The sequence below is a fragment of the Paralichthys olivaceus genome, chromosome 19 (genome assembly GCF_024713975.1).
Source record: "Paralichthys olivaceus isolate ysfri-2021 chromosome 19, ASM2471397v2, whole genome shotgun sequence".
NCBI lineage: Eukaryota > Metazoa > Chordata > Actinopteri > Pleuronectiformes > Paralichthyidae > Paralichthys > Paralichthys olivaceus.
Window position 1 is genome coordinate 3,897,417 of NC_091111.1, and position 27,688 is coordinate 3,925,104.

A 27,688-nucleotide genomic window follows, 5' to 3' on the forward strand; every position below is an offset into this window, starting at 1 on the left:
TGTTTTTACACATTCACTGCACCCCTGAACCTAGCTAGACATTCCCCAGATGAGTTGTATGTATGAACCATAGACTGTATATAAAGATGTCTCAACATCCTCCCACTGTCAATCTTCACATTTCAGCCTGTTCTCATATCTAATAACTAATTAACACCAAACTTGCAAGAAACATGAGCACTGAACATTTCTGAGAAAGATTAATATGACATGTAGTTTGACTTTTTAGTTTTGTCTGTGTCCCATACACTAAGATGAAGAAGTTCAGATTTATGATTTGGCTTCACATCGTTCATTTTTCTTTCAAGTCTTTCAAGATGTTAAATACAATTTCCCCTGCTACTCCACAGTAAAAGTAGTAAAAGTTAGTGGGATATAAATTTGAACTGATGTGCAGTCATTGACATTTCCATCATTTCTCCTGCACGCCCCAACCAGGCACAGCAGCTGTTAAAGCAGAACATTTGAGATGAAACAGACGATCTCTGGTGGTGTGAACAGGGAACTCTCTGCTCCCAGGTTTTCCCAGGTTCATATAGGTAAACAGATTTAGTCATAATCTAAATTATACACAGCAGTCTTGCTCTGTTCAACAGGTAGTCTCTTTTGCGTTGTTTGATAACTGATCACACAGCATCATAAGTGAACATGGTGATATTTGTGGAGAAAACGTTGATCCCAGAACCAACTCCTAAAATCAGCCTTGTTGGAATTTCTTTTAAATAAGAAAATGACCATGCAACATCTGTGCTTTGGCTAAAATGTCAACAATAACATGCACTAGAGTCAGAGGCCCGATCAATGTACCTCTGCATATCACACTAAATATAAAAGTGTGCTTTGTTGGAGGGCAAGAACGCTCCACTGCAAGAGCCATCGAGCAGCAGCCTTCCCTCACGCTCACCACTGAGTTGATAAGATTTAATGAGCTGAAGGGTGTTAGCTGCTTCTTACCTATGTTTTTTGATGGGGGAGGTGGCTTCTTTGGTTTCTGAGAGGAAGAGAAAAAGAAAGTAGGTCAGTCTGACATCTAAGTCGATGGCTCAATAATGTGCACTAACAACTACTATCACATCAAAGAAACCGTATAACCTGAAGGAAGGAATGGACGACAAATTAGGTTTGGTCTAAAAAAACGAAAATCTAATCATATCAGAGATTAAAGCCCTGAAACTTTTGTGGCATGAGAAAAACAAATTCTGTAGTTTTTTTTTATATAGAGCTGAACAAGAATCAAGCATTTTTATATAAATCTAAAACTCATTAATTTCGGACCTTATAATATTGACTTTAACCATTCTTTCATGTCTGTGTACCAAAAAAATAGAATTTTAATAAATACTAATGCTAATTTGTCATGCATTTCTTTCAATTTGTTTAAAAAATAAAGTTTACTGTGTTGCAATACAATGACTACTGGCAACAATGAAATATCCTGTCACAGGATAACTAAAGCACAAATCAATACTATTTATATTAGAAGGAGGAGAGTGGCCGAATATTCAAGGGTTGTGTTTGATAATCAAGTAAGCACAGAGGATCCTGTGGCGAAACTAGTCACGCAACAAGATAACTTGCTTCACGTCGGGTCTGAATGCGGCGAAGCTAGTTTTAGATCTGTTGCATTTAATCCTGCAGTTAAAGTACTTTTCCTCTGTAGTTTGTGGCTTTTTGACATTTACTGACTTTAATTTTCGGACGATTTTCATTTATATCAAGGCTGTGTGAAATTAAGTTATATCTATCCTCGCTAGAAGGCACCAGAAATACAAGTTGTTTAAACTTATGACTAATATTTCACACTGGTTAATAGTTGTATCTAAGATGATACACAGCCACAGGTCAAGAGCTACAGCTGCATCCCCGGCAGACAGCAGTGCTCTACTCTGCATATTAACACCCACATGTTGTACAACAGCAGTGTGAGTGGAGAGTGGGACAGATCTGCTCCCTCTCCCAAAACCTAAACAACCTTGTAGCCTTGTGATGTAGAAAATCTAATTAAAATTTAATAGCTGACTACTCTAAATTGAAATTTCAGTTTAATCAACAGGGGAATTATTTGTGAGGAACATCCTTAACAATATCATAGTAATCTCTGCACAGCAAATAGAGCCCCAGAGCCTGCAGGGTATATAATCAGCGTTGATGGGTTGACTGCTGACAGCCATTAAATAAGCAACTCATTTACATTCCAATCATATTATATAAGCCCAGTGGGTCCGGCTCGACGCACAGTCACATTCACAGGATGCGAGTTCTCCTGTCATTGTACTGTGAGTGATTATCTGCTTCAAATGTTGTCACCTGAGTCGGTATCAGTTTGGACTGACGACTACATGTTTGAAAATATAAAATCCAGGGGTGAGAAAGAACTAATAAACTGCACTGTCTGCAGTCATATTGCATTGTGGGTAATATAGGCACAAGATTTTGAAAAGCAAGACAAATGCATGGTGATAACAACAAGTTCCCAGAGGGGATTTAAAGAATCAGGGCGACAGATCTCTGTACTGCTATGAATCTCGACTTACCTTCTACATTAAGACAACTTGTAGAGCTATGTATATAACAGTGTTAAACTTAGTAAGTGTTCATTTGGTAAAAAAAAAACGATGATGAGAAATATTCACTTGTTGACCTGTGATCATGAAGAATACAAATCTTTTTATCCCTAATCAGAAATGAACAATTGCATGACTGATGGAAGTTATCCACTAAATTAACTACTGTCAGTTGTAATTCGTTCTTACTCAACAACGTGCATTCATTTACAGACAATTGTTTGACCTGCTGCACGACCTCTGAAGAAGCATCTTGCATTCAGTAACGTTCTGTCTCTCTGTTCTCGTTATCTCATGAGGGTTTGCTAGCTTCATTATTCAGAATTACCTCTCACATACACAAATGACACCAAAAATCATTCACATGTTATGTTGTAAATCAGTTGTGTATATGAGGGCATTTCACCTGTATGTGAGAGTGAAAAGTGAAATGTTTTTATGTATTTAACTGAGAGTCTAGAATCATGTACAATTAGAGTTAAAGGTTCAGTGTGTAGAATTTAGTGACATCTACAGGTGAAGTTTCATATTGCAGCTGAATACTCCTCATCTCACCCTCCCCTTCCAAACATGAAGGATAACCTGTGGTGAACTTCAGTTGTTATGAAAACTCAAAAGGTTTTAGTTTGTCCAGTTTGGACGACAGTAAAAAAACATGGCTGCCTCCACAAAAAACAAAAAACCAAATCACTAAAATTGGACTGAAGCGAATCAATTTTTGTCGAAAAGAAATCAAGTTTAAACAAAATCAGTTAAAGTGTGTGATCAGGTTTTTGCTTCACTGCAGCAAAACAACAATTATCCTCCTGGTCTTGTTTCATCAGGGGCAACGCTCGCTTACCTCATCTGGCTCCTGCTTAGGGGATGCTTTCAATGACCCCCTGGACGTGGGAGACTGAAACATGAACACAGGGACATATAAAATATAATGATGCATAATGAGTGAAATACATCTCATTACTTTCTTTGGTGAGACCTCAACGTGCTTTAATGTCCCTCACATGAACACGAGGAACAGTGAGGAACAGATACACTTCCACAGTCAGCTCAAACACTGTCAACACAACCTGAAGATCCTCTCCAAAAGCTGCTTCACTGATTATTAAAGATTCCCCAGGAATAAGCTCTTTACCCTAAAAGGCATCTGGCTAATTATTAAGAGGCCTTATTACCGACATGGAAAATCCTTCGTAGGAAATCAATAGAGATTTCTGCATTTGTTATGTGGGGAAGTTAAGCTGTGCTTACAGCTCCATAATAATGATTACATCATGTAAGGTTCAATATGCCAGATGTCAGTTGAAATAAAGCGTTTTAATCATTCTCTCTGCTCACTCTGATCAACTGGCAGGAAAGCCACCACAACACACTGTATTTTATAAAAGTATATAAATAAATATAAATAAATAAGTAATACTTCTACATAAAACTGCATTTGATTCAAATTCACAACCAGTTCATTCTGTAAATGGTCTGTATTTATATAGTGTTGATCCAGTCTGAACACATTCATACGGTGCGTCTATGGGCAGCCCTTTTTTCTTTGAGGGGTTCTGAGTACAGTATCTTGCTCAAGGGTGAGACAATGCAGATGGGGAAGACTGGGATCAAACTGCCGACTTTCTAGTTAGAGGACGGCCGCTCTACCCCCTCAGCCCTTTCGGGAATGATTAGATGAAAACAAATTGAAAGACCTGTGTTATTTATGTTGTTCTGTTGCGTAATTACATTAGCCAAAATGTTTCCAGCAATTTTTACATCTAGATAAAGCTGTCACTTTAATCCAAGTCAAACTTCATTTGATCAATGGTGTCATATCTGCTTTGTGCGTGCGTGTGGCTGTGTGCCTGTAGAAGTCAAAGTTGATAATTTATACAGTTTTCACAATGTAATCTTAGATCTTTGTGGTTTTGGTGGTAAATAATTTAACTGAATGAAAGACTTGGAATGTCGGGATCTCAAGTTATTAAAAAAACAAGTTGAGTACAGTTAAGTTACAGCTCAGTTTGCAGCCCTTACCAGACACCCTGTGTCTGCTCAAGAGTGCCAGAGAAACACTGACACTGTTTTCTTTTCACTGTTTGTTTTGCTGAGAGGACGAGCTTTATGAATAATCCCACTACTACTAAGATGCTCCTGAAATCCTCACTGGTTACTCCCATGATACCATAATACTTCATGATTCAGCAGCAGAAAACGACATACATTTCAAACAATGCATCGGTTCTGAAAATAGCTGCATAAGAGTCCACTGAATTCCTTCTGTGATTCTGATCTCACCTCTTTCTCTGTTTCAGAAACCATGACCACAAAGTTGTCAGGAAAGACGCCGTCTTTACCACCGATCTCCCCTCGCCACCAGCCAGGCTCTCCTGTGTCCTGTTAGAGGACCGACAGAAAAAAGAGTGACATCGCTTCAGCAATCAGCTTGTGATTGTATCTATTTATATTTTAATGAAGAAATGTATTTTGTTCTTCTTTAGATCATTTTTACATGTTTTATTAAATAGTTGCCAATAGGTATTTGTTTCTGTATTTTTTTTGTAAAGCTTAGTAAACTGGCACACAGTGCATCAGAGAAAAGTAAGTGGACCAGAATATTTTTGATCGCACAAAGTTTGAAACCCCTAACAAGAAGCAGCTACAGAAGGTAAAAAAAACCCACCTTATAATCTAAAAGCCGATCTTCTGTAGAAGATAGGTGATTTAAAATGTCTCCATTAGTATCAATAGCGGCTCTGGGCAGTAGAGTACAGTACAAACCTGATCCTAACAAGCATTTCAGGTGATTCTAGAAGCATTTCTGCACAGCCTCCACTAGATGGCGGTAGGTTTCCCAAATAAAATGTATGAATTGTGGTTATACATTTTTTTGGAAACCCTGAGTCATCACTCGTCAAGTACATGTCAGAGGGTGCTGAAGTGAGACCAGCCGAGACGCTCAGATCTGTGTTTCAGCTTGTTGACTTGTAATTGTTCACTCCTTAATAACATGTCAGACACTAGAGCAGAGACTGACAGTCGACCTCTGGATTAAATCAGTCAACAGTAAGGGGGCTTCAAAAGGTTGGAGGTGTAACAGAATGATCCAAGCTAAACACAAGGTGCAAATGTATCATATAAAGAAACTAAAAAGACAAAATAATAAAGAAGGAAAGAAGTAAAAAGAAAAAAAGGTTTCTCTCACAGTCACAAATATTCAACTTCTCCTCAAACATAAAATGCCATTAACTCTGAATGTGGTGCAGCACTAGTTAAACTGCATCTTCTTTCCGCTTCAAGATGTTTGTTTTCTCTTGTATGAACCAAGTAAGGATCTTCTGTAAATCACAAAGGGAGCTATAAGTCTGTTTTATTGATTTTCAAACTACCTGAAACGTTCCTTTTAAGGAATAGCCATGACTCAAGCATCATCCCATTTACAGAGCTAATATCATTATCAGTATAATATACCTACTTGCTTGTACAGTCTGTATCAGTTTCAACTACAAACTAAAAGACACAGAAACAAATAAATATTTCTTGTGTCTGTCAGGAGAGGGTGGGGCAGGGCCTGTAGGGGTTGGTAGGGAAGTGTTATTTGAAATCAGATTTTCTCTATTTCTTTGAAAGCAGTTGTGCACAAAAATGTGCTGATATTTTGACATCTTCCATAAATAAGTTTTTTAGTGGGTGGATAGATCTGTTGCAGATGCACTCGGCCGATAGTGTGGACTCACATTTATTCCAAAAGGCAAGACATCCTGCTGTACTTCTGAAAATAAAGCATGCCATCTTCATTTATTAATTTCCTGCCAATCTCTACCTGGACAAATCCTCTTTGAAATCCCAGATTGTCTGATCACATCTCTAAAGCAAAGACTTATCTACAGGCCGTGCATGGACTGGTCAATGCCAACTGTGTCTTTGAGCCAAATTTACATTATTTTCTGCAGTGGTGAACAAGCACGTAGTCGACGTAAGAGTAAACCTCAGTGATTCCTTCATCTTCTCTGGTTCACGTGTTTGCTGGTGACCCTGAGGAAGGCCATTCTCCACACTGACCTTATGTATGGCACCCGCCCGAGTCAGTCCAGCTGTTCCCATTTCTCATTTCATTTCACAGTTTTAATGCACTGAAGGGCTGGAGAGCTTTACCTTGCTCAGGATGTGGATGAGATCTCCCTCTTTCAGGCTCAGCTCGTCCTCGTTGCTGGCCTCAAAGGCAAATGTGACCTTGCAGTACTCCTTAGCTGAGGAAACCAAAATAGTGGGATCTATTAGGGTGGATCTGCAGATTTAAGGGGGTTACATGCAAAAGCAAATAGATATGCCAACATATACTCAAGCCAAAGATCTTGGTTTATCATGGTATATATGAAAGTCAGCCTATTTCTTAGGAATGTGAAGATCATGTCTGGCAAACATAAACACAACAGCATTTCCAGGTTAGTTCTTGTTACATAATTGCCTTTGATGAAGGGCTTTTATATTTTGACAGATATATTCCCCTCTTATGTCTACACCTAACACTGGAGCTGGAACAAATGGTAGATCTAAATACAACTAACAAAAGCTCACAAACCATAAACAGGAAAAACTGTGTATCTGTCACAGCGACGGTCTGCTGACATTAAAACCACAGTTCACAAATCAAATTGTCCTTTACTGTCTTTTACCTTTGCTTTTGCCGTCTCCGTCTGCTCTCTGCAAGTCTGTCATGTTGGGAAGGGCGGGCTTTGCAGCAGATGGTAATGATGGGACTGGCTAAAATGAAGCAAACCATACACATGGAAATGATTCATTGGGCATGGGTGTGAAATATGGCTTCATGTGGAGGAGTCCTGTGTGTGAGGCAGCTCGCGTTGGAGCTGAATGAGTTGAAACTTCTGATCATGAGTGTTATTAAGGATAAATCTTTATTGATGATGCTGTTAATTGAAAGAGTAATTACTGAAACGAAAGGCAAAGCAGTGAAACACGGAGAGGTGCACCTTTCCTGCGAGAAAAGTTACAACTTGTAAGCTGTCACTTACAAGTTGAGTACCATGGTGAGGTGACAAGAAGGATGTTGCATGACCTCGATTCTTTCTACTGCACAGAGAGCGCTAGGTGGATTATGATGTGGGCGGGTCAAAGTCAAATAGAGAGATCTGTGAAAAGCAGAGTGTGGGAGCATGCAAAGTGGAAGTATGTAAGGAGCGGAGGAGAGTGAAGGAGGAGAGTGAAGGAAGTCGTGTTAGGGGGTAAACCAGAGAGTGAGGGCTGTTGGGAAGAGAGAGGGGAAAAACAAGCGGAGCATTTCAGAGCAGAGCCATCTAATACAGCAGTGAGTCTGTGTTATTGTTTGCTGCATGTCACTATGTCGTGTCAGATCACTACTGACCTCTGTTATCACATGTGTACATGTCAACAGAGCAGGACAAAGGGTGAAAAGTAGAAACTCAAGATTCAGAATTAAGAGTCAGTGATTAAGTTTACATGGGCAGCAATATTTCTGAGACAAGACATTATTTCAATTGTGATATTCACATGAGCTGCTAATAGAATATGACATTCATTATCCCTGTTTACAGGATACATAGAAAATAGTCTTAATACGACTCATGTCAAGATTATGTCCTACTTCTTGTTTAGACATTATACTTTGTCCACTATATTGTGATTAAGACGTATACATGTCTACATTATGCGTCTAGGATCAGCATACTCTTATAGCATGACCTTATTCAGGTTAATCAGAAAACGCTGTTTACATGCAGTATCTATTCAGGCTATGGCTTAGTTGGGTTCGTATCAGAATATTGGTGTCGATGTAAACATGTCTAGTTCACACTGGACAAAAACGAGACCTGAGAGAAGCAAGATTTAGTCTTAAATACTATGTCAGGGGAGGTTGTATCCCCTCTGCATTTTGTCATGTTGGTATATGTGCTGATGGCAGGGAAAAGGACAAACAACTGTATTCACAACAAACAGAACCTTCACAGCAATCTGGGTTTGTTCCTTCAGTGTTAACAACAGAGCTTTCAGCTAAATGTGTCAGGTCAACTCAGGAAACAATACATAGGTATATAGATGTAGTAACGCAATGACATTCAGATTTAACAGAATGACTGAAACTTACAGAACAAGAGTTTTTATAAAAGTGATGATAAGAATATGCTTTTAAAATGCATACTTCTATGAGTGTGTGTGTGTTCATAAAGCTACATAGAGTTTAACACACTCAGGTCTGCAAGCAAAACGTGTGTGTTTCAAATCAGTACTTTGAATGCAACAGGTATTCATTTCATTAAAGTTCATAAAGTTATGGCACATGTTCTTTCTGCTTTTTGTTTGATTATGACTTTGAAATTTGTTCTGTGTGACCTGTAAATTCCACCTACACAAGTCTCAGACCTGGATACAAGCATTATAAAAACACTATGCAACTTTTTTTGGCATTAAAATAGCAGCTTTGAAATGGTGCAATGACTTGGAATAGGGAGAACTGAGCCACTTCCCTTTCCACTCGCTCTGAATGTCTGTTCCTGCTCTGTAACTTTGATGAGTGGGTACAATCTCCTAAGAGAAGTTTGGAGCTGACTCATGGTCGCAGCTTAATTTACCACGATCAGACCCAGCAAGTTCAAGAGTAATGTTGATTAGAAGTCATTGATTCAATATGAAGTATTCTGAACAGTTTGTTGTGTTTGTTATAGCTGCAGCTCTTCTGGTTAAGTAAACCGAGGATCATGATTAATGTGGCTGCAGAGGGCGCTGTTGCTCAGTAACGATTACATAGTGATGCTTTAATGTCGTGTGCTGCTTTGCTGCCTGTGTTGTGGTGCTAAACAGAGAGCTCCTGCAGAGTAACACAATCTATCTTCTCTCTCTCTCTCGCTCTGACCCACGCACTCACTCACACACACACACAAAAAGTGTGATCACACATGTAAACTCCGACTGGGTAAAGACAACAGAATGTGTAAACGTAGACAATATATAGAGAGCCAAAGGAAATGGTGGGGGCGTGCTCAGTTTGGCTAGATTCGGTTGGCAGTGTGCGGCGTGAATAATAAAGACACTTCTTTACGGTCCAACAAAAGACCCAAATGAACACTGTAAGTGAACATAGTGGAGCTGTGCATGGCTCCCAGGGTGGTGCTGTGGCCGGGCTGTCCGCACTGATCAGAAATGAGCTTCGCTTGATCAGGTTCTGCCTCTCGTTTGATTTTAGACAGTGATCAGTCTGGAATCAGGTGCTGAGGTTAATTCCATTACCACCTTGCAATAGTTCCTTGAAATATATATTATACAAGGCCAAACCATCATTTTTAGCTGTGCCAATTTCTTCGATTTTATAGGAGGAAACCCTTCTAGACCTTTAGTAAATAAGGACAACTGTTTGTGTAGAGTGCTGCTAACACTCAGTAGATATCTATTATTATTATTATTGTGAAGATTCCACTTATAAACTGCCAAAAGCTGTTATAACGTCTGGGTAAGTCCATACCAAACACTGTTATTATAAAATATAATGTCACATATATATACAGATATATTACAAAGTTTTTCCATGTTCACATCATGTTTGGTGTAGATTCTGAGTTAGCATCACACTTACTCTGTCCTTCTTTTCCTCTTTTTCAGGGCTGGGCAGACGGACCCTAAGTTTGAGCGAACCTTCCCGGAAAATATCTCCGAAGCCGATACCTCGGATTTTCTTGGGCTGAGCAATAACTCCGTTCCCTGAGGCGGCTTGAGGCAATGTGGGGGCGGCAGGGCTTTCCATACCACTTCCATCTGGGGAGCAGAGACGGCACAGTGCGACAGAGGGTGAGTAAATCCACCTGTGTCACATTTTATTGTTTTTCCTTCCTACTGCAATAAAGTGATAAAGTAGAGGATTTGTTCCGGAGAATACACTTGTATCCCCTTTTTGTACACCAGGGGGTGCTAGTATTAGTGTACTATCAAAGATTTACAGCATCAAATCCTGAAAGACAAAAATACTAAAAACTCAGCACTTTCCATGAATGCCTATAGTTTACTACAACTCTTATGGAAAACATTTCATTACACTTTTTAGGTGGCTTGGAGAGCACCACCACTTGTAGGAGAGGATCAATCAGTGCAGGTAAGAGCTGTTAGCTGATTGGTCCTCTGCTTTAAAAGGCAGCAGTGGAGCTGCCTCAGGAGGGACGACGGAGGACTGAGAGACACTAAGGGCTGAGACGCACATGAGCGGAGCCCACAGAAACAGACTGAGCACAAGTTAATAGAGATGAGGAAAAGCAAGACCCTTGTCTCTGACTGTGTTGGAGAGACCCGTGGCATGGTCAACTGCCACACTGGTGCCCAACGTGGTGCTCAACACAGCCAGAGACAAGGGTATTGCTTTTCGTCATCTTTACACACGTGAGCAAACATAAAAGACCAGCACGTTCTGCTGGCGACTAGCTTTGCAGCTCAGTCTGTTTCTGTGGGCTCCACTCATGTGTGTCTCAGTCCTCCGTCATCCCTCCAGAGGAAGCTCCACTGCTGCATTTTAGAGCTGACGACCAATCAGCTAACAGCTCTGATCGATCCTCTCGTACAGGCGGAGGTGCTCTCCCAGCCCTCCACAGTACAGAAGTAGCTTCTAGTCATAGATCTAGCAGGCAGACAATTTAGCAGATTCAAGTCAACTTTCCTGTTGAGGCCTGTTTCAACTGGGACGCAACCCGTCCCAACTGCTCCAATTCTGGATTTAATAATGCTTTACCGACAACAGGGAAAACTATGAAATATTTCAACCATAGAATATCTGATAAAAAATTATAAATATATAAACATAGGTAATTAAGCAGTTTGTTAACCTTCCACTAAAAACAAATATCTAAATTTGCTAGACTCGTTCTACATTGTTACTTATAATCTAACACATTTCAAAAGATGCTTCACACAGATGAAAACCACATTTGAAACTGACTAGAATTAAATAACAAGAAATACTGTCTCTTTGCACCAGCCCTGAACTTTGTTTGCCATCGTGTCAAAGCAAACATTGAAAAATTCCAGTATTCCTTCTCTAGTGTTTTGCCAACCGAGCTGCACCCTTCTTATTAATGAAGTCTGGCTTGTTTTCTGTCTGTGTCTTTACCAGTCTCATCTGCTGCCGTGTCGACTGACTCCACGTCCTCTCCTAAAGCGTCCAGCTCTTTGACAAAGTTGGAGGGGAACAGTCCTGACTTGCCGTTTACGTTACCGTTCCACCAGCCCTCTTCAACCTACAGAAATGGAGCAATAATATTACGTCAACAACAGTTATGTAATTTCTTCATCCCCAGCAACTTAATATGTGGTGATTCTTAGCTCCTGTGTTTATCTGTTTAACAATCAGACTCATTTAAATTCCACTATGCTCCCAATGCATGTTATTATGCACATATCCCACAATATTACTCTGTAAAACCTCTTCATTATCAACCTATTAGCATTAAATAAAAAAGCATGGTGATCAATGTTTTAGAAAATCTGTCTTCAACATTTAATCATATTGAAACATATTAGCACTTTTGACTTTCCACCTACACCCAAAGTGCTCTCTGCTGCTCAAACCTCTCACATGTTCTGACTTGCCGCAACCACAAATAACCTGTTAGGGTATCTTCAGTGGTTAGAAGCATAACATACAGTATGTGCAGTATTACAGTGAAGCTGGTTTAACCTGAACACTGAAAGGTCAGCAAATGAAAAAGCCGAAGCCAGCACAGATGTCACAGGAAAATGAATTCCAATTTACTTTTCAAAAGGAAACCATTAGATTAGACAGGGCACTTAATATACCCTGGTTAGGTTTCTTAGACAATAATGAACTTAAAAAGTCAGCAACGGTGATAAAGTACCTCTTCAATGATGTCTATGACGTCTCCAGTCTTCAGCTCCAGCTCGTCTTCATTCTGCGGCTGATAGTCAAACAGCGCCTTGCACTGTCTCTTCTTAGGCTCTGTGAAAACAAATGAGGCCCGAGAAATACCGGTGAGTCAACCAACCTGCTGTGTGGTCTCACACATTCACTCGTCTGTGTTCTTGTTTTCATCACACAGGGAGAGAGCTCGGCTGTTGTGTATGTGCATGTCAGTGGCCTCCCTCAGTATGTCAAAGGGGTGGGAACTAGGACAGGTGACATGCAAGCAAGGTACAAATCAAAAGGAGTGGGAGGGAGGACGGTTCCGCAGGGTGATCCTTTAGCAGGCAGCAGACACACCCTGCTGAGCAAACAGAGCTACCGATTATAGAAGCAAAAAAATACTATAAAGCAAATGCTATCAGACTGCTACCAGTTAGTCGCATTCTATGTGAAATACCAGGAGAGAGCGAGAATGTGTGCATGTGTGTCTGTCTATGTGTGTCTGTCTCTGTGTGTGTGTGTGTGTGTGTGTGTGTGTGTGTGTGTGTGTGTGTGTGTGTGTGTGTGTGTTCCCAGACTCCCACAATGACCAGCGTCACCAATGACTCCTTCTTCCACACTCCTGCTGACCTGCACTCACTTATAAACAATAATTTCAAACGTTGGACTGAATACTCTTAATAATTAAAAGTTTGTTGCACTTTGAAAGGGTGGACTTGCAGTATTATGCTATTGAAACCTTGTGAATGGGAATCAAATTGATTTGGGAAATCTGTGGCAATACCCAGCCCTAATCAGAATGTACTTAAAGTAACAAAAGTAAAAGTGCAGAATAGCAATAGGATTATAGGCACAGAAGAGGATTAAACCTGATGTCAGATGTGGACACAGTGGAGGACCTGATTAAAATAAGTCTTGAGGGAATTAGCGTGGAGGAGGTTGATGCCAAGGATGTGAGCACCAGTGCTTCTAGTGGTAAAACGTAGTCTGGAGTATGAAAACAATTTTTAAGAGTGTGCTGTGCTGCATCAGCCTGATTTTAGACAGTTAGATTACATGACTATTATATTTAATGTACAGGAGGCCATTTGCAGAGAGGAGACAGTACAGAGGGACAGCTGGTGCTTCAGGAGCCATCTGCCAGATGTTCAAAATGCAAATGTACAGGCATCAGAGCATAGACTGTAATACATCATAGCTTTTTTTCATTATATTGTAGTACTTAATTTTAAAAAAAAGTAAAAAGGTACAAATAGATTCTACTACAGAAATATGTTTTTCTAAAATAAAATAAAAACAGACGTCCTTCAGGGTGCTTCCTTCTGGCTGTACAACCATGACCGTCACAGTCAGAGTGAACGCAACATGCATGTGTCAGCGGTGACAGGACTCAGGGTGACTTCAAAAAAACTAGATGCTTTGTCAACAAACATTCTTTTTTGTTGTTGTTAAGGACAAGCCAGTGTATGTTTTGTGCATAAGATCACTGCTGAGTTTAATTAAGGGGAAAGGAAACATTCAACAGAATATTGTGACTGGGTGGTTATTCATATATCTGCAGCTAAATGATTAGCTGAATGCTAAATGAAAAAGTTATGCGCACCGGTGCATCCAATTTAAAAAGTTAGTTTGGAGCCCTGCTAAAGGGGAGAAGACGAAAATAAAAACTGCATTCATGAAGGAATCTTCAAACAAGACTGGACACGGTGGAGACCTGCACACAGAGTACATGTATATGTTTGCATGAGAGAATACATGAGCTCCCACGCAGCTGACACGGGGAAAGAAATACTACCTGGGGAGCAGTCTTTATCATGCCAAACGCAATATAAACAGAAAAAAGTGTACAATTTTTAAATACTTGTGTTTTCTTCATGTTCCAGTCAATAACAGTTAATTTAGTCTAATGTGCCCAGTTGTGGTAAGAAGTAGGAATGTCACACAAGTTGATGCTAAAATTCCGAAAACATGAAGGTGCTTGTATTTCCACGGGTCCATGTGATGTTGTGAGCACTGGAGACGTGATTCTTCAGTGTACAGTCTGAAGAGGGCAGTATAGTAAAGCTAAGTTCTGTAGTATAAATTGAAAAATGCAAGAGAAAGACAGCCGACACATTAACAACTACATAAGCACTCAGAAGAGTGCATGGTGTGTTCCAAAAAATGTTGCTCATGAACTAACTGAGTGAAAATGTGACCCTGAAACATTTCAACGGCCGCTATAAGAGTTATCAACTTAGCATAAGAAACACAGGAACATCCTTTATGAAAGGAAGGAGAAAACGCCATCCCACAATTCTTTGCGGCAGCAACATTAAAAGCAAAACAGTAGTTGTACCTAATTATCACAACGCATTTTGAACTAAATGAGAAAGCACCACTTACAAATCTAATGAGGCTCAAAGTGTGAGATTCAGTTTTTATCTTGATATTAACTGTTGCTGTTGCTTGCAAACAGCTGCCATCTGTAGCTGCTAAGCTCCACACACAATGTTCAAAAAGGCTAACATCTTGCTTAGCTAATAACGCTAGCCACCATTGCCATTCAGTAAAGAAAATATACACACAACCTGAATATAACCTTGACTTTTTACGCGAATATTTTCACAATATTGATCTGTCACCATGTAAGTCCATTTTAAATAATAAACTCTTTACGAAGGTGCGTGCGTGTGTGAGTGAAAACAACTTTGGCATCAAGCACCCTTGAATTTGAAGCATACTGGTTCCAAACACAACAAAAACAACTTAATCCAAACACAGAGATACAGCATCGTACTCTTTGACGCTGCTGGTGGCTGAGGCTGGAAGCCACCAGTGGGAATGCCGATAGTGCTCATCCTCTGGACCAGGTTGGCCACGTTCCCGGCGCTCTTCTCTCTCCTCAGAGGCTGAGAGGCCTCCTCTTTAGGCTCATTCTTTGTTTCCTTGGCCTCTTTAGATTCCTTCTTCAACTCCTAAATAAAAGACATACATATAAGTTCAATTTAGAAGGGAGCATTTTCTTTTTCACTTTGTCTTAGTTTTCAGTAAAATTCAAAGATCACACAAACAAGTTCACATTTCTGGTTTCCACTCTTCCATCTCTAATATACACATATAATTCTACATCTGCTCATACTTGTATACTATTTTTGCCAACACCTAAAAGTTCACTTCTTTATTTTTTTCAGCATTTATGTTGGTAGTTTAATTTATGCCCTGACCACTGACTGTAAACATGCTTTTGTAACCTGAAGCTATAATCCCAAATCCACAGATTCAGAATGTGTGGGTAAAAATACTGTGTCAGTAGATCATAACTGGAAAACTGCAAAATATAATCCCCAAAATTCCCTGTTTCATAGGACTGCAGTCACTAAACGCAGTGTGATGATCCAGATCCTTCTGGATGTGGCCTAAGAAACTGTTTTGCCACATTCACAAAAAACACAATGAATCTTAATTCTACATGAAAGAGCTTTTCCACCGACATGGAGGCAAACACCTGAGATACTAATGGTGTTTGTTGTCAGACGTTGGTTAGATGAAATGGGGAAATGTGAGACAAGGTAAATTATTTTCACATTACATGGGGAATTGAAATGTGTGGGGCAATTAGCGTTCTGATGAGCTACAGAGACACTAGTGTCCGCCTCAGTGCAGCATTGTTCTAACTACAGCCCACTCATGTTAAATCTAGCTGTCGCTAACGATCCTAATCATGTCACAGTCAGGCGGTGAACCAGCTGCTGCATTCTTGTAGCCTGGGAAACTCCCTGACAACAGAACGAAGTCCACATCACACCTTCACTAACTCCTGTCAGAATATAAAATGACATGTAACTGGCATGTACATTATATACAAAATGTAATATACGTTCATGCTGGGGTGTCAACATGAACATGCAACCATCCATGTATACTCTAATCCTTTGCAAGGTCAAAGAAAAATGAGAGAGTCTCCTATAGATTACCTGGACTGAAGCCGGGCGCCACTGTTTTATAATGATCTGGAAAAAGTTTTTGCACTTCCTATAATAACACAAATGATCTCTGTTGTAAGTGTTTGTGGGGTTGCTTCATTCTAGAGCTGTGTGCCAAGCCACAAAACCATTAAAAACACACCATCGAAAGACCGAGCTATGTCATAGTTGGACTGGCCATCGAGGGGATCATGAGAAACTCCTGCCAAGTTGGTGGCAGAGTAGGCTTTGAAAAGACATTTTCGTCCATCACAGGTGGAACTTGAAGTAAAACCTGTTTTATAATAATATAGCATAAAACATTAAAATACTAGAAGGCCACTCTGATAGCGCATACTCCAAGACTAATGCCCCATCTTGCCATGTGAAAGAAGGTGAAAAGAAACCTGCATCTGCCTGTATATCAAATCAACTCCAACATGTATCGGGTTCTTTCTTGTTTCATGCCTCACAGTATGTAATGGAAATTGGTCCAGTAGTTTTTTAATAATCCAGCTGATAGACAGAGAGATGCTGTGTGAGAGGTATAATTACACATAATGGACCGATCACCAGGCTAGACAGACATACAAAGGCAGACTGCAACACTAACACTTGAGCACAGACAGGTAACTTAGTCCAATTAAATAATCAATGTGTTTTTGGAAGCCTTCTTTAGTCTCCAGTCATGCCTCCTCTGAATGTTTATATCTGAAATCTAGCAGTCAACAAACAGGTTATACAACTATCAAAATAATACGTCAGGCTCAAAGTGTCCTCTCTAATATCACAGTCACTTGTATCAAGTAAATCCAAATAGACTGTACAATCCTCCTTTCACTTTTGGGGACAATAATAGCTTGAAGTTCCTTCCACTAACACCAGGGGACTCAAACTGTGTTTAGGCAGGGTACTAGCATATTAAAAACTGTATGGTCTTCAAACCACTCGCACTAAACCCAGGAGCAAAGTAGGATCTTTATAGGTATGCTTAAATATTATGGAATCAATAAACTATCAACTTGTGACCATCAGCCTATCCTACACTCCTAAGCACGCTCCTGTTTATCACTCAGTATAGACTGAAGTCTAAAGGTAACCAAGCATTTATTGTGACGAGTTAGAAGCCCCAGAAAGAGGCCCACCAAGTGGGTCTATCATTTGTAAATCACAAAATCAGTTATTAAATAAAGAGATGGTGTGTGTGTGTGTGTGTGTGTGTGTAAAAAATAAAGTGAAAGGGCCTCGAGAAAGTGTGATCACACATCAACATACACTCGATACAAACACATCTACTAACTGTTTTCCTCTCCAAAATGTTACACATCCAGAGTGTTCATACGAAAAGTGGAGCCTGTTGATGATGGATTCTTGAGGCTGTTGACGATTTAAGGAGTAGGACCTAAAGATAACAATATACCGTTACTTCAGTCTACCTGTGCTGCGGACAGTGATGTAAACAGTGGAGTTGGAGCGCGCTCTGCTGGACAAACTATTTCTATATTGTGTTGATTATGTATTTTAACAGTTTCTATACACCCTACACCCCACCTCATATACCACCCTGATATATCTGGGAAAGTTTAACAATGGCCAACGAAATCTAAATCTAAGACTGATAAATCGGTCAAGCTCGAGTGGACACTTGCACACCCAAAAAATACACAGACACACACAAAGATGCACACAAGCAGACCTGAAAACATTTTCAGCTCATCAACACATACTCCAAATTCTCCAAAACCCTCAAAGATGACTTATATAATGAATCAAATACCTGCAGAAATTTCTATCGATGATCTTTCACTGATGACAATAATTTAAATGTATTACTCCATCAATAAAATGATCTTAGGTCTCTTAATCCTGAAAGTTAAAGTCCTCACCATGTTTCATGTCCCCTGATCTTCTCAGCTACCAAAAAAAATGCAGTAGGAAGAATAAATACAACATCTCAGATGACTGCAGGGTTGTCGGGAACAAAGTTCAACAACCAGCAGGCTCCTTAGAGGATTAACTATCCAAGCTCAGTGACTGGGCCAGGCTACTTAGCAGATTACCTATCTCACTACGAAGGATTATAGGAAGGGGAAAACAGTAGAGATGAGAGAGGGAGAAGGAAAGGAGACTGTGCTGAAGTGACTCATTTCACAGTACATTAGAAGTGCAAACACCGTGTACAGAAAGGGAAGTAGAACAGTAGAACACTCAGGTGCCTCTAGAGCTAGATCAAGTCCTAACAACAGATGACTCAGTTCGCCTCTTCACAGATCCTGTGAGTCTACTGGATCTGTCTGAGAGACAGGTTGACAACTTGCTACACTCAATACAATAAAAGCTGGAAGTGTAAACATGTTATGGATCCCTCTAAAACCAAACACGGACAGACTCACAAACAGCTGAAAGTCTTTACTTTCCATGGAGGACAAGCATCTTGGCTGTCAGAGTGGAAGGTTAGGTGCTAAAGTAAATGTAAGTGTGTGCATCATCATACTGTTGATGACAATATTTTGATAATGAGTTATTTCTTTAGAAGCCATGATGAAGTATTTGTACAATTTTAAAACCTAGTTTTCTTTAACAAGCACTGACAGTGGATTCATTATTCATTACAAGCATCAAACTGCACAAGCCCATGCTTTTAGCTCTCTGTTATCAGTAGTTACAAGGCCAAGGGGGAAACACAGCACAGATGAAGAGCTGCCTACAACAATAAGATAACTACAGGGGCACTCAGAGAGAGCATACCTCTGCCAATGGTCCCCTTATGAAACCACATTTAAATTCATTAGATACAGAATTTTATATGGATCTGCACCAAATTGCACACACTCAGCCTGCTAAACATGACACTTTTTCCATCAAGATCAATGAATTATTCTCTGAAAAATTAACAAAATGTGGAAAAATGTGTCGAAAAACATTAAATAATAATTCCTGATTTAAATCTACACAAAAAATCCACCAAGTTCATGGTAAAAAGGGTATTTTGAGCACAACCTAACATTACATATAGCGTCAGGATTTCTGTATTCACATTATTAATCAAAAAAAAACATTTCCAGAAAATGTACCAAGGGAATATCTTAACTTGCAGACCAGCTCTGAGAAAGTTAACCCTTTTACAACTATGGTCGAATATGATCCATATGGCACAACAGAGGAGCGATTCTCACCTTCACAAAGTTGTCAGGGAAGAGCCCCCTTTTCCCGTTGAGGTCCCCCTCCATCCAGCCGTCCTCATCTATGTACCGCACGTTCTTGATGATGTCACCTATTCGCAGGGTCAGCTCGTCATCGTGGAGCGCTTCATACTCGTACTCCACAGCAACCTCTGCTCAGGACAAGGGTGAAGGAGGAAACCGCCAGAGAAAAAGAAAAGAAAGAGGATGGAACCGGGAAGGCAGAATGGTGCAGAGAAAGCCAGACAAGGAGAGAAACAAGAAAGGGTAAGGAGAAGGGAGAGGAAGACAGAGGAAGGCCATGGGGGGGAGAGATAAGATGAGGAAGTTCAGGAAAAGAAAGGGGAGATAAGAAAAACAATAACAGAGAATTTAACAAAACATAATATTTACATGGTGATAAAGAATATGTTAAATTGATATCTGAAACCACCTTAATATAGAAACAGTAATGTGATAAAACATCAAACATTTTCCTCCTTTATCTGTTAATGTGCTTTTATATTTCTGGCACTTAAAATGACGATGGGATCTTATGCTATATTCAAAAGTGTATAAGGTCTTTCAGTTTGAGAGCAGGACAAGTTATTTCACATTCAGCTTTTGCCATTCTCTTAGTAAAACCCTGCACTTGCACTCAAACATACCCAGCCTGTGCATAGAATTGCTCTGCTTGTCGGTGGCTTCATGGAGCATGAGTCCAGCAGATCGCTGGTCAACACGGAGAGGCAAAAACAAGGATGTCAAGTTTATTACTTTATGGGAACACTGTTGCTATAGGGAATATAAAAACAAAATAAATGCTGCCCTGTTTCTTTTCCCCCTGTGTTTTATGGGAAAAGCACAAACAGCAAAAGTGAAACAAGGGTGGGACAATTTTGTTCGTCAACACTGCACCTGGTATTTTATTTGTCAAGGAATTGTGAAAGAGAAGAAAAAAAAAATCCAAGAGCAGACGTTTCATGTGCGCAACGAAGCAGCGTCGAAGAAAAGAGCTGAAGCTGGAAGAAGGAACACAGCACCAGCAGGGTCAATTTGAGTATGAGCGCAAGGTTTTCAGACAGAGCATTTCAAACTCTGAACATGAATCCAATAACTTCTGGCAATAAGTCCTGCTTAAAACGTTAAGACCACACTTGTGATAAAGATAGGAAAGTGTTTGGCCCTGGCAACACATGTCTGATTACAATAAGACAAAGAGCAGTAGTAATAACAGAATAATAACTTTATTTGTGTAGCACTTATCTAAACAAGGTTACAAAGTGCTTCACACAGAAGTCCATGGCATAATGAAGAATGGATTATGATAAAGGTATTGTGTTTAATTCAATTTAAGAGCCAAATCATAACATAATAAGGTAAAGACCTTAGGTTTATAGACAAACCCAACAGTTTGAGTGAGAGAAGGAGATAAACAGGCTGCTTCAAGTGCAGCAGGTTAAACAGCCTCTAAAAATAAGCGGGCTGCAGAGGACAAACTGGTATTGAGGTATTTTATTCATCGGCGTGACCATTTAACACAGAGTGACTCTGCTGGCATGGCTGGCTGCACACCAAGCACAGCCATAACACAAAAAAAAAGATGCAGGTAACAATGCAACACACACACATGCACTTCACTCAGAGTCATTCAGCACTTCACTAGACTGCTCAGGCAGTACAAGACTAACTGCTGTATGACGTGGCTCAGTTTTGACTGCTGGAACATGTGTTTGTGTATTCATCTGTCCAAGCCTCTGACTTCATCAACCTTGGCCTAAAGACAGCAGCCTGAGCCAACGTCCAATGAGCTTTCACCTACACATTACACCGTCAACGCATAAGATCGAGGAGAGGACAAGAGCAATGCAGTTCAAGGGCAGACAGAAAGATAGCGCCTGCTTGGCCGCCAGCTCCACTCATACTGCTGACTATTCATAATTAATTAGCTAAAGTTTTGAGATAAATCCATCTATTATCTTTACCGCTTTTCGTTTAAAGGTCCAGTGTGTAAGATTTAGGTGAAAGGAAACTACTGACAGAAATCTAACGTAGAATAATTCTCATGATGTTTTCACTAGTTCATTTAATCTAAATTGTATGAATTATAGTTTTCTTTACCCCAGAAAAGGCCCTTTATATTTAAATACTTTATATTTTCATTGAGGGGACCCTCTCTACGGAGGCCGCCATGTTTTTTACATAAGTCCAGACTGGACAAACTAAACACCTTTTGAGTTTTTGACAATTAAAGGCTAACACAGGTTCTTTTTCATGTTTGGAAGGAGAGGGTGAAGTGAGGGGTGTTCAGCTGCAACATTCAATATCACCACTAGATATCACAAAATTCTACACACTGTACCTTTAAGGGTCGCAGGGGGAGATGACAGCAAACATTGGGCGAGACGGGGGATACACCCTAAACAGGTCACCAGCGTATCACAGGACTGACCTAGAAATGCTTCCTGAGGCTAACCACATCTTGAGGTGCTATAAAAGACAGCACAAGACCAACCATACAGCATGTTGACATGTTGTCATTTCTGAATAGGGTTGGTGATTGTGCATTGAACATGCATCAGCACTGGAGTGACTACATTAGACAGATGTAGTGCTGAGGTCTGTCTGCCTGCTGAGGATGGTTAAATCCTCATGGATGTTGGCCACTTAAGTTGTTTAATAGCAAAGGGGTTCACCCTCCCACAGTTCTGCTGGTTTACACTGCAAATACTTGCATGTGGTGACATCATAGCGGGCTCTATTAAACTGTGATACGTGGGTTTTCTGACATTTAACAGATTAGTTGATTAGACAATCACCAGAAAGTTGGAGCCTCACTCTCAACAGAGTGCAGTAAGACAACCTGAAAAAGTAACACTTTTACTACTTTATCTACTGTAATCAATGTTATTTTAGTCATTGAACAGACAACTCCAAAATATTAACATGTTCCTCTACTTAAGGGCTGTAAACAAAAATATCTCTTCAGTTTCAGTATCTGCTGGGGTTTTTTCATTTAATCCATTAATTTTAACAAAGAGTTTTAAGTTTACAATGATATAAAAAGAGACAAAAAAAACTACAGGGAATGTTTGGTAGCTATTTTGCTTGAAAATTAGTAAAAACTATGAATAAATGATCAAAACAGCTGACAATTCTATTCTGTTAACTGACCAATGGCTTATTGTTTCAGCTTTATTCATTCCCAGAGTATTTTGAAAGAGCTTGCTGTATTCCACAATGTTTGGCACTTGAGTCCTTACAATATTGTAAGAGCTCCCTCCTCATGGATGATCTCAGAGCAGTTTGAAGGAACACATAATAACTTGCCAACCAGTCATTGGCAGTCGGCTGAACAGGTCTTTTTATTTTGCAGCTGCAAAACTGAAACTGCAGCAGATTCTAATAGTGAGTTATGATCACAGGGAGTCCAACATGGTCATAAGAACCATCCTGTATATAAATGGTGCTGGACAGGATAATTAAATTCTTAAGCTCTGGTTTAATGGAGACCAGGGAGACATTATGGATCAGGTAGTGAAAACTATTTACAGCCAGGAGGGTGAGCAGCACTCCTCTTCTTTTACTCATTATGTTATGAGTCCAGCTGCTGTCCAGTGGTTCTTAATAACCCTGAACTCCCTCTGCACCAATTTCTGGCCCATCAGCACTCACATCAACCACTGATAAGACTATAGATGTAATCAGCTCTGAGCACTGCAGTCTAACCAACAATCCAGAAAAATAACAGACATGCCAAGCAACACAGAAAATAAACAACTGAGGAGAGGCCCAAGACAGTAATTTGGGCCTATCTGCCCATATAACCACAGGAAGAGATACGGTCTGCTCACCCGTTAACAAAACAAGAGGCAGCACTGACAAGCAGAGTCAAACTCAGCTGAGCTAAGGCAGTACACAGGGCCGTGCTCATCTTCCAGATGATTGGACGTGAAGCAGAGGGACTTTTGTGCAACCACACAGATTACAGTGTCTCAGCGACGATACGAACACGCCCCGCCTGAGGACCACAGGCCAGCCAAATCACTACCAATTAAATCACTTCCACAAACACTGATCTACACTTTCGTCCACACTATAGTCTAGATTTTCCCACTCAACTCAATCTTTAAAATACCAGATGATAATGTGTTCCTTAAATTATTGTTATTATGGTCTTGAGGAGAGGGGAAACCAACACATAACAGGAAACTGCTCTCGGTAATTTTCTTCATATTTGTTATTTTAAACTGTTTTGTAAAGTGTTTATGTGAAGTGTTAAAAAAATGATTTTAATTTATACAGCTCAAGGGTAAATACAGTATACACATTGTTTTTAGTAAAACTCAACAGGATTCTTTTTCATTTGAAATTTAGGTCTAACCTACACAAGCACTTAATTTCTAAAAAAAAACTATTTTGATAATTTGATGCTGCCACCAACATTGTTTGACTTCTACAGAAACCCCCCACAGATGGAGGAAGTGATATTTCTGAAATGTGTTTATGCCTCATCATCTGTAACAGTAGAATCAGAAAACATCAGCAGGGCTGTGCGGTACAACCATTTGTCATGAGATGATACAAAAACATCCTTCATTTCTTATTATTCTCTCATTATCATTTATTTCTTTGTGTCACAAATAACTATTGACAACAATGTGTTTCATCATTTGGACAATACTCAACAGAAAATCAATCTACTCATAAAAATCGATTCATCTTTTTGTCTTTTCTCTCTTTCAAGCTTGTTACATGTACATACTTTATGCGTAAATGTTTTCTGTCCCCTGTGATAGAGAACCAAATGTGTTTGGTTTTGACCAGTTGGTCTGACAAAACAAGACATCTGATCATTTCTCTCTGTTTACTTTCATGTTATAGACAAATTACTGAATAACTGGCGCAATAACAAAATAAGCACATAACAGATTAAAAAGAAGTTTGCAGCAGCCTCATTGCAGTGCTGTTGCAGGGGTATATGTGTATATTGAGGCATCCATAATAATGTTCTGTTCCTGAAACCTCTGAAGGACTGACTTGACTTTGTTGTATTAGAGTATTTGGTTTCTCCAATCAGGGGGTCAGAATACGTGGTGATTATGGATGTGATTGTGTGAGGGTAAGAAAAGATGATCTCCTTTTACTTCTGTAGAAGTCAAGGCTTTTTATCACAACTAAGGCCTCTGGTCCTGAATGAGTGCAGTCAGTGATAGGTGTTGGCCTGTGAAATATTGGCAGGACAAAGTCCTCTTGGTTTGTTCCTTAAAGGAAATGCCTTTCTAAATGCATTAAAACAGCCAACACAGTCAGCATACAGGTGGTTTGTGTGTGTGCACATGAGTGTGTAGTGGGAGCATACTTCCTGGCAGCGGTTTGCTGCAGTCAGGCGGCAGCAGGGGATTTCTGGCCTAAATAGTTCTATTGACTTGTGAAGTGAACCAAAGGGCAAAAAAAAAAGAAATTCTTGAGAAATTTAAGTGAGATGACGACGACAACAACAATAGAGTAAGCTGAACTACAACTATCCATGATCACACCACATATGAGCCTTCAATCAGGAATGAACCTCTGGTTTTGGCCGAGGTTGGAGGATTACTTTGTTCATCCAGTCCTGGCATCTGTCCCAGGAAAAGCTATGATATTTATACTGGCTTATTATTAAGATTTCCAACCAAAGACGGTATATACTGCCAGTTATTTTGAATACCCATAAAGCTTACACTCACAGCAAGTTGGTAAGAGGCTAAAAGAATGCTAAAGCCACCAGTGTTCAGTGCCTGAGCAGGAAGATTGCATGCATGTCTCCCCTGGCTAGCTTTGTGTTAACAGAGCATGGTGGATATGGGTCAGCAGGTCTGCTACTCATTCAACTGTGTCATGTCAGACTATACAGCAGAACAAAATGATGCTTGTATCCTGTTACTGGTATCAAACATATCAGGGAACTCAAAAGGAATCAGTCACATGAAATTAATTACATAACAACTTTGGTTCCAGTCCAGTGTGAACACGTTATTGAAGGATATAAACAGCTTTTACAAACTGCATCACAGGGCCCAGCAGCAGCAGCCAGAGCCACTCTGTGGGAGATGTTGTGTCATCCTGGCATAAATGCAGAAATGGGTCAAAAGGCTAAGAGCTATAGCCAAAAGCGCATCCGCTAAATGGTGGGCTGTCAAGCAGAGGAGAGTAGTGCAACAGCCAGAAGACTGTCCAAGAAAGACATGAATATACATAACCAAGACATGGAGGGGGGGCCAAGTTTCCTGCGCTGTCTCCCCTGGAGGCTTCTGGCAACAGTGTCAGGAGTTATAATCTCCACTCCTAAGATTTTGCATAATTTTCTTAATGTCATTGAATATGTCTCTGGATTAATCATGTAAAATGATTAGCATAATACCGCATGCATGAGGTATCTGACACTACTAAAATAGTTACATACAAAACCCTTCCACCGAGTTCTGTGGAAATCCATTCAGTTATTTTGTGTAATCTTACAAACAAATACACAAACCGACTAACGAATGGAAAGGGCTGAAAACATAACCTCCTTCGCACAGACCAACATGAATTCATGACAGTTGATGTCAGGACTTGACTTAATATAATTTGCATGGCTTGTGCCTGCGCTGCCACTTGAAATGTTGAGCTTCTGCTTTCGTTGTGAACCAGTCCTGGTTTCACAACTGAAATTTGATGCATATTAAGATCCAACTGTTTAAAAAAAGCAAAAAAGGATCTCAAATAAGTGGTGAAACATCAAATCCAGTTCCCTGTGACTTGCTGCTGCTAGACAAAGAAAATCGACATTATGCATACACAGACACATAATCGAGACATGCGTAATAACCCTCTCCAGAAACTCTCTGCTTGATATTTTGTATGAGATATGAACTGAGATATGTGGCAAAAAACATTTCCATTGACGAGGCTTAACACTGTTCTGCTGAATGATAGAGAGATAACGAACTGAGTCTGGCTCCAACAATACAGAGAGAATGTCTGTAGAAAATGTACCGCATCTTTACACTAACACAAACCACACTTCCTTCCCGATTATTTAAAAGAGATACCTGATGTGTGAGTGATTGTGACAGAGAGATGTAGCAAAAGGGGAAATAAACACACTCACTCACTCACAAACCCACTCACACCCACACACACACATCCCCACGGACACTTTTCTTTTTAACAGTGTGGCATGACACCTAGACTCTGGGTAATGGTAGCAGAGGATTCCTGTCATATTTGCTGCAGTGGAGACACATGGGCAAGTGAGGGGAAGAGTGGGATGATCAAAAGCTAAAGGCGTCATTCCACAGCACTTTGGGCAGAAACATGCTCACTGCGATCCTGTACGCACCGCTTCCTCTGCAGATGTACACTCTGTCCACAACTTACTGCCAAGTCGTGATAGCATTCCAACAGAAACATTTAGTCCTAAACGCTTGTATCTCAACTGAAATCTTTAAATATCAAGAACATGCCAACACCATGTCATTTTCCTACATCATACAGCGGTAAGATACTCTATTGACCTGAATTCAAATGACTATAAAGGATCACGGTGTAGGATTTAACTTTATCCGGGTAAGGTTGCAGATTGCCACCAACTGAATACCCCTCCCTTCACCTTCCACTTCAGAACTTGCAGGAGAGGATAAGGTGGCCTTGAAATATCATAAAAATGCAAAAAGGTGATCTAGCAAGTGTTTGATTTCTCCATTCTGGGCTACAGTAGAAATGTCTTTTTAAAGTGGAAACCTGAAGTGGTCCCAGACCCTTTACTTTCAAAATTATAGAGAAATGGGTGGAATCAACCAACTTAATGAATGTAAGTTGAGTGAGTAGAGTTGACTCATCTCATCAAATGAAGCTTTAAAAAGAGGGGAAAAAAAGCATTTAGGCAATCTTTAGCATGAATAGTCAGATTTATAGTTTGAACAAAACAGACATTCAGTCAACTTGCTTTGTGTGGTTACATGAAAAGTTGATTCTTTTCATAATAAAGAGTAAATGCTCACCATGTTGAAGGTCAGAATTGAATTCAGTTCCTACAATAAGTCACTAGCCTCAGGCGTTAAACTGACTGTACTGGCTGACCTGCAACAGCAGCTGCAGCTCTGAGTTATGTCGGTCTATCTAACACATATCATGAGA

General features: G+C 40.0%; 1 protein-coding gene across 2 annotated transcripts in view; it reads right to left on the reverse strand.

The window, feature by feature from the left end:
• The window catches only part of cd2ap (CD2-associated protein), a 53,542-nt gene that overhangs the window by 21,074 nt on the left and 4,780 nt on the right, over positions 1-27,688 (reverse strand). For both annotated transcript variants that reach the window (XM_020091754.2, XM_020091753.2), the window contains exons 2-11: positions 19,541-19,698; positions 15,200-15,377; positions 12,416-12,516; positions 11,671-11,797; positions 10,153-10,331; positions 7,223-7,310; positions 6,702-6,796; positions 4,845-4,943; positions 3,406-3,459; positions 955-991 (exon numbers count right to left, since the gene is read on the reverse strand). In XM_020091754.2, coding sequence (XP_019947313.2) covers positions 955-991; positions 3,406-3,459; positions 4,845-4,943; positions 6,702-6,796; positions 7,223-7,310; positions 10,153-10,331; positions 11,671-11,797; positions 12,416-12,516; positions 15,200-15,377; positions 19,541-19,698 — 1,116 coding nt within the window. The remainder of the gene's footprint in view (positions 1-954; positions 992-3,405; positions 3,460-4,844; positions 4,944-6,701; positions 6,797-7,222; positions 7,311-10,152; positions 10,332-11,670; positions 11,798-12,415; positions 12,517-15,199; positions 15,378-19,540; positions 19,699-27,688) is intronic.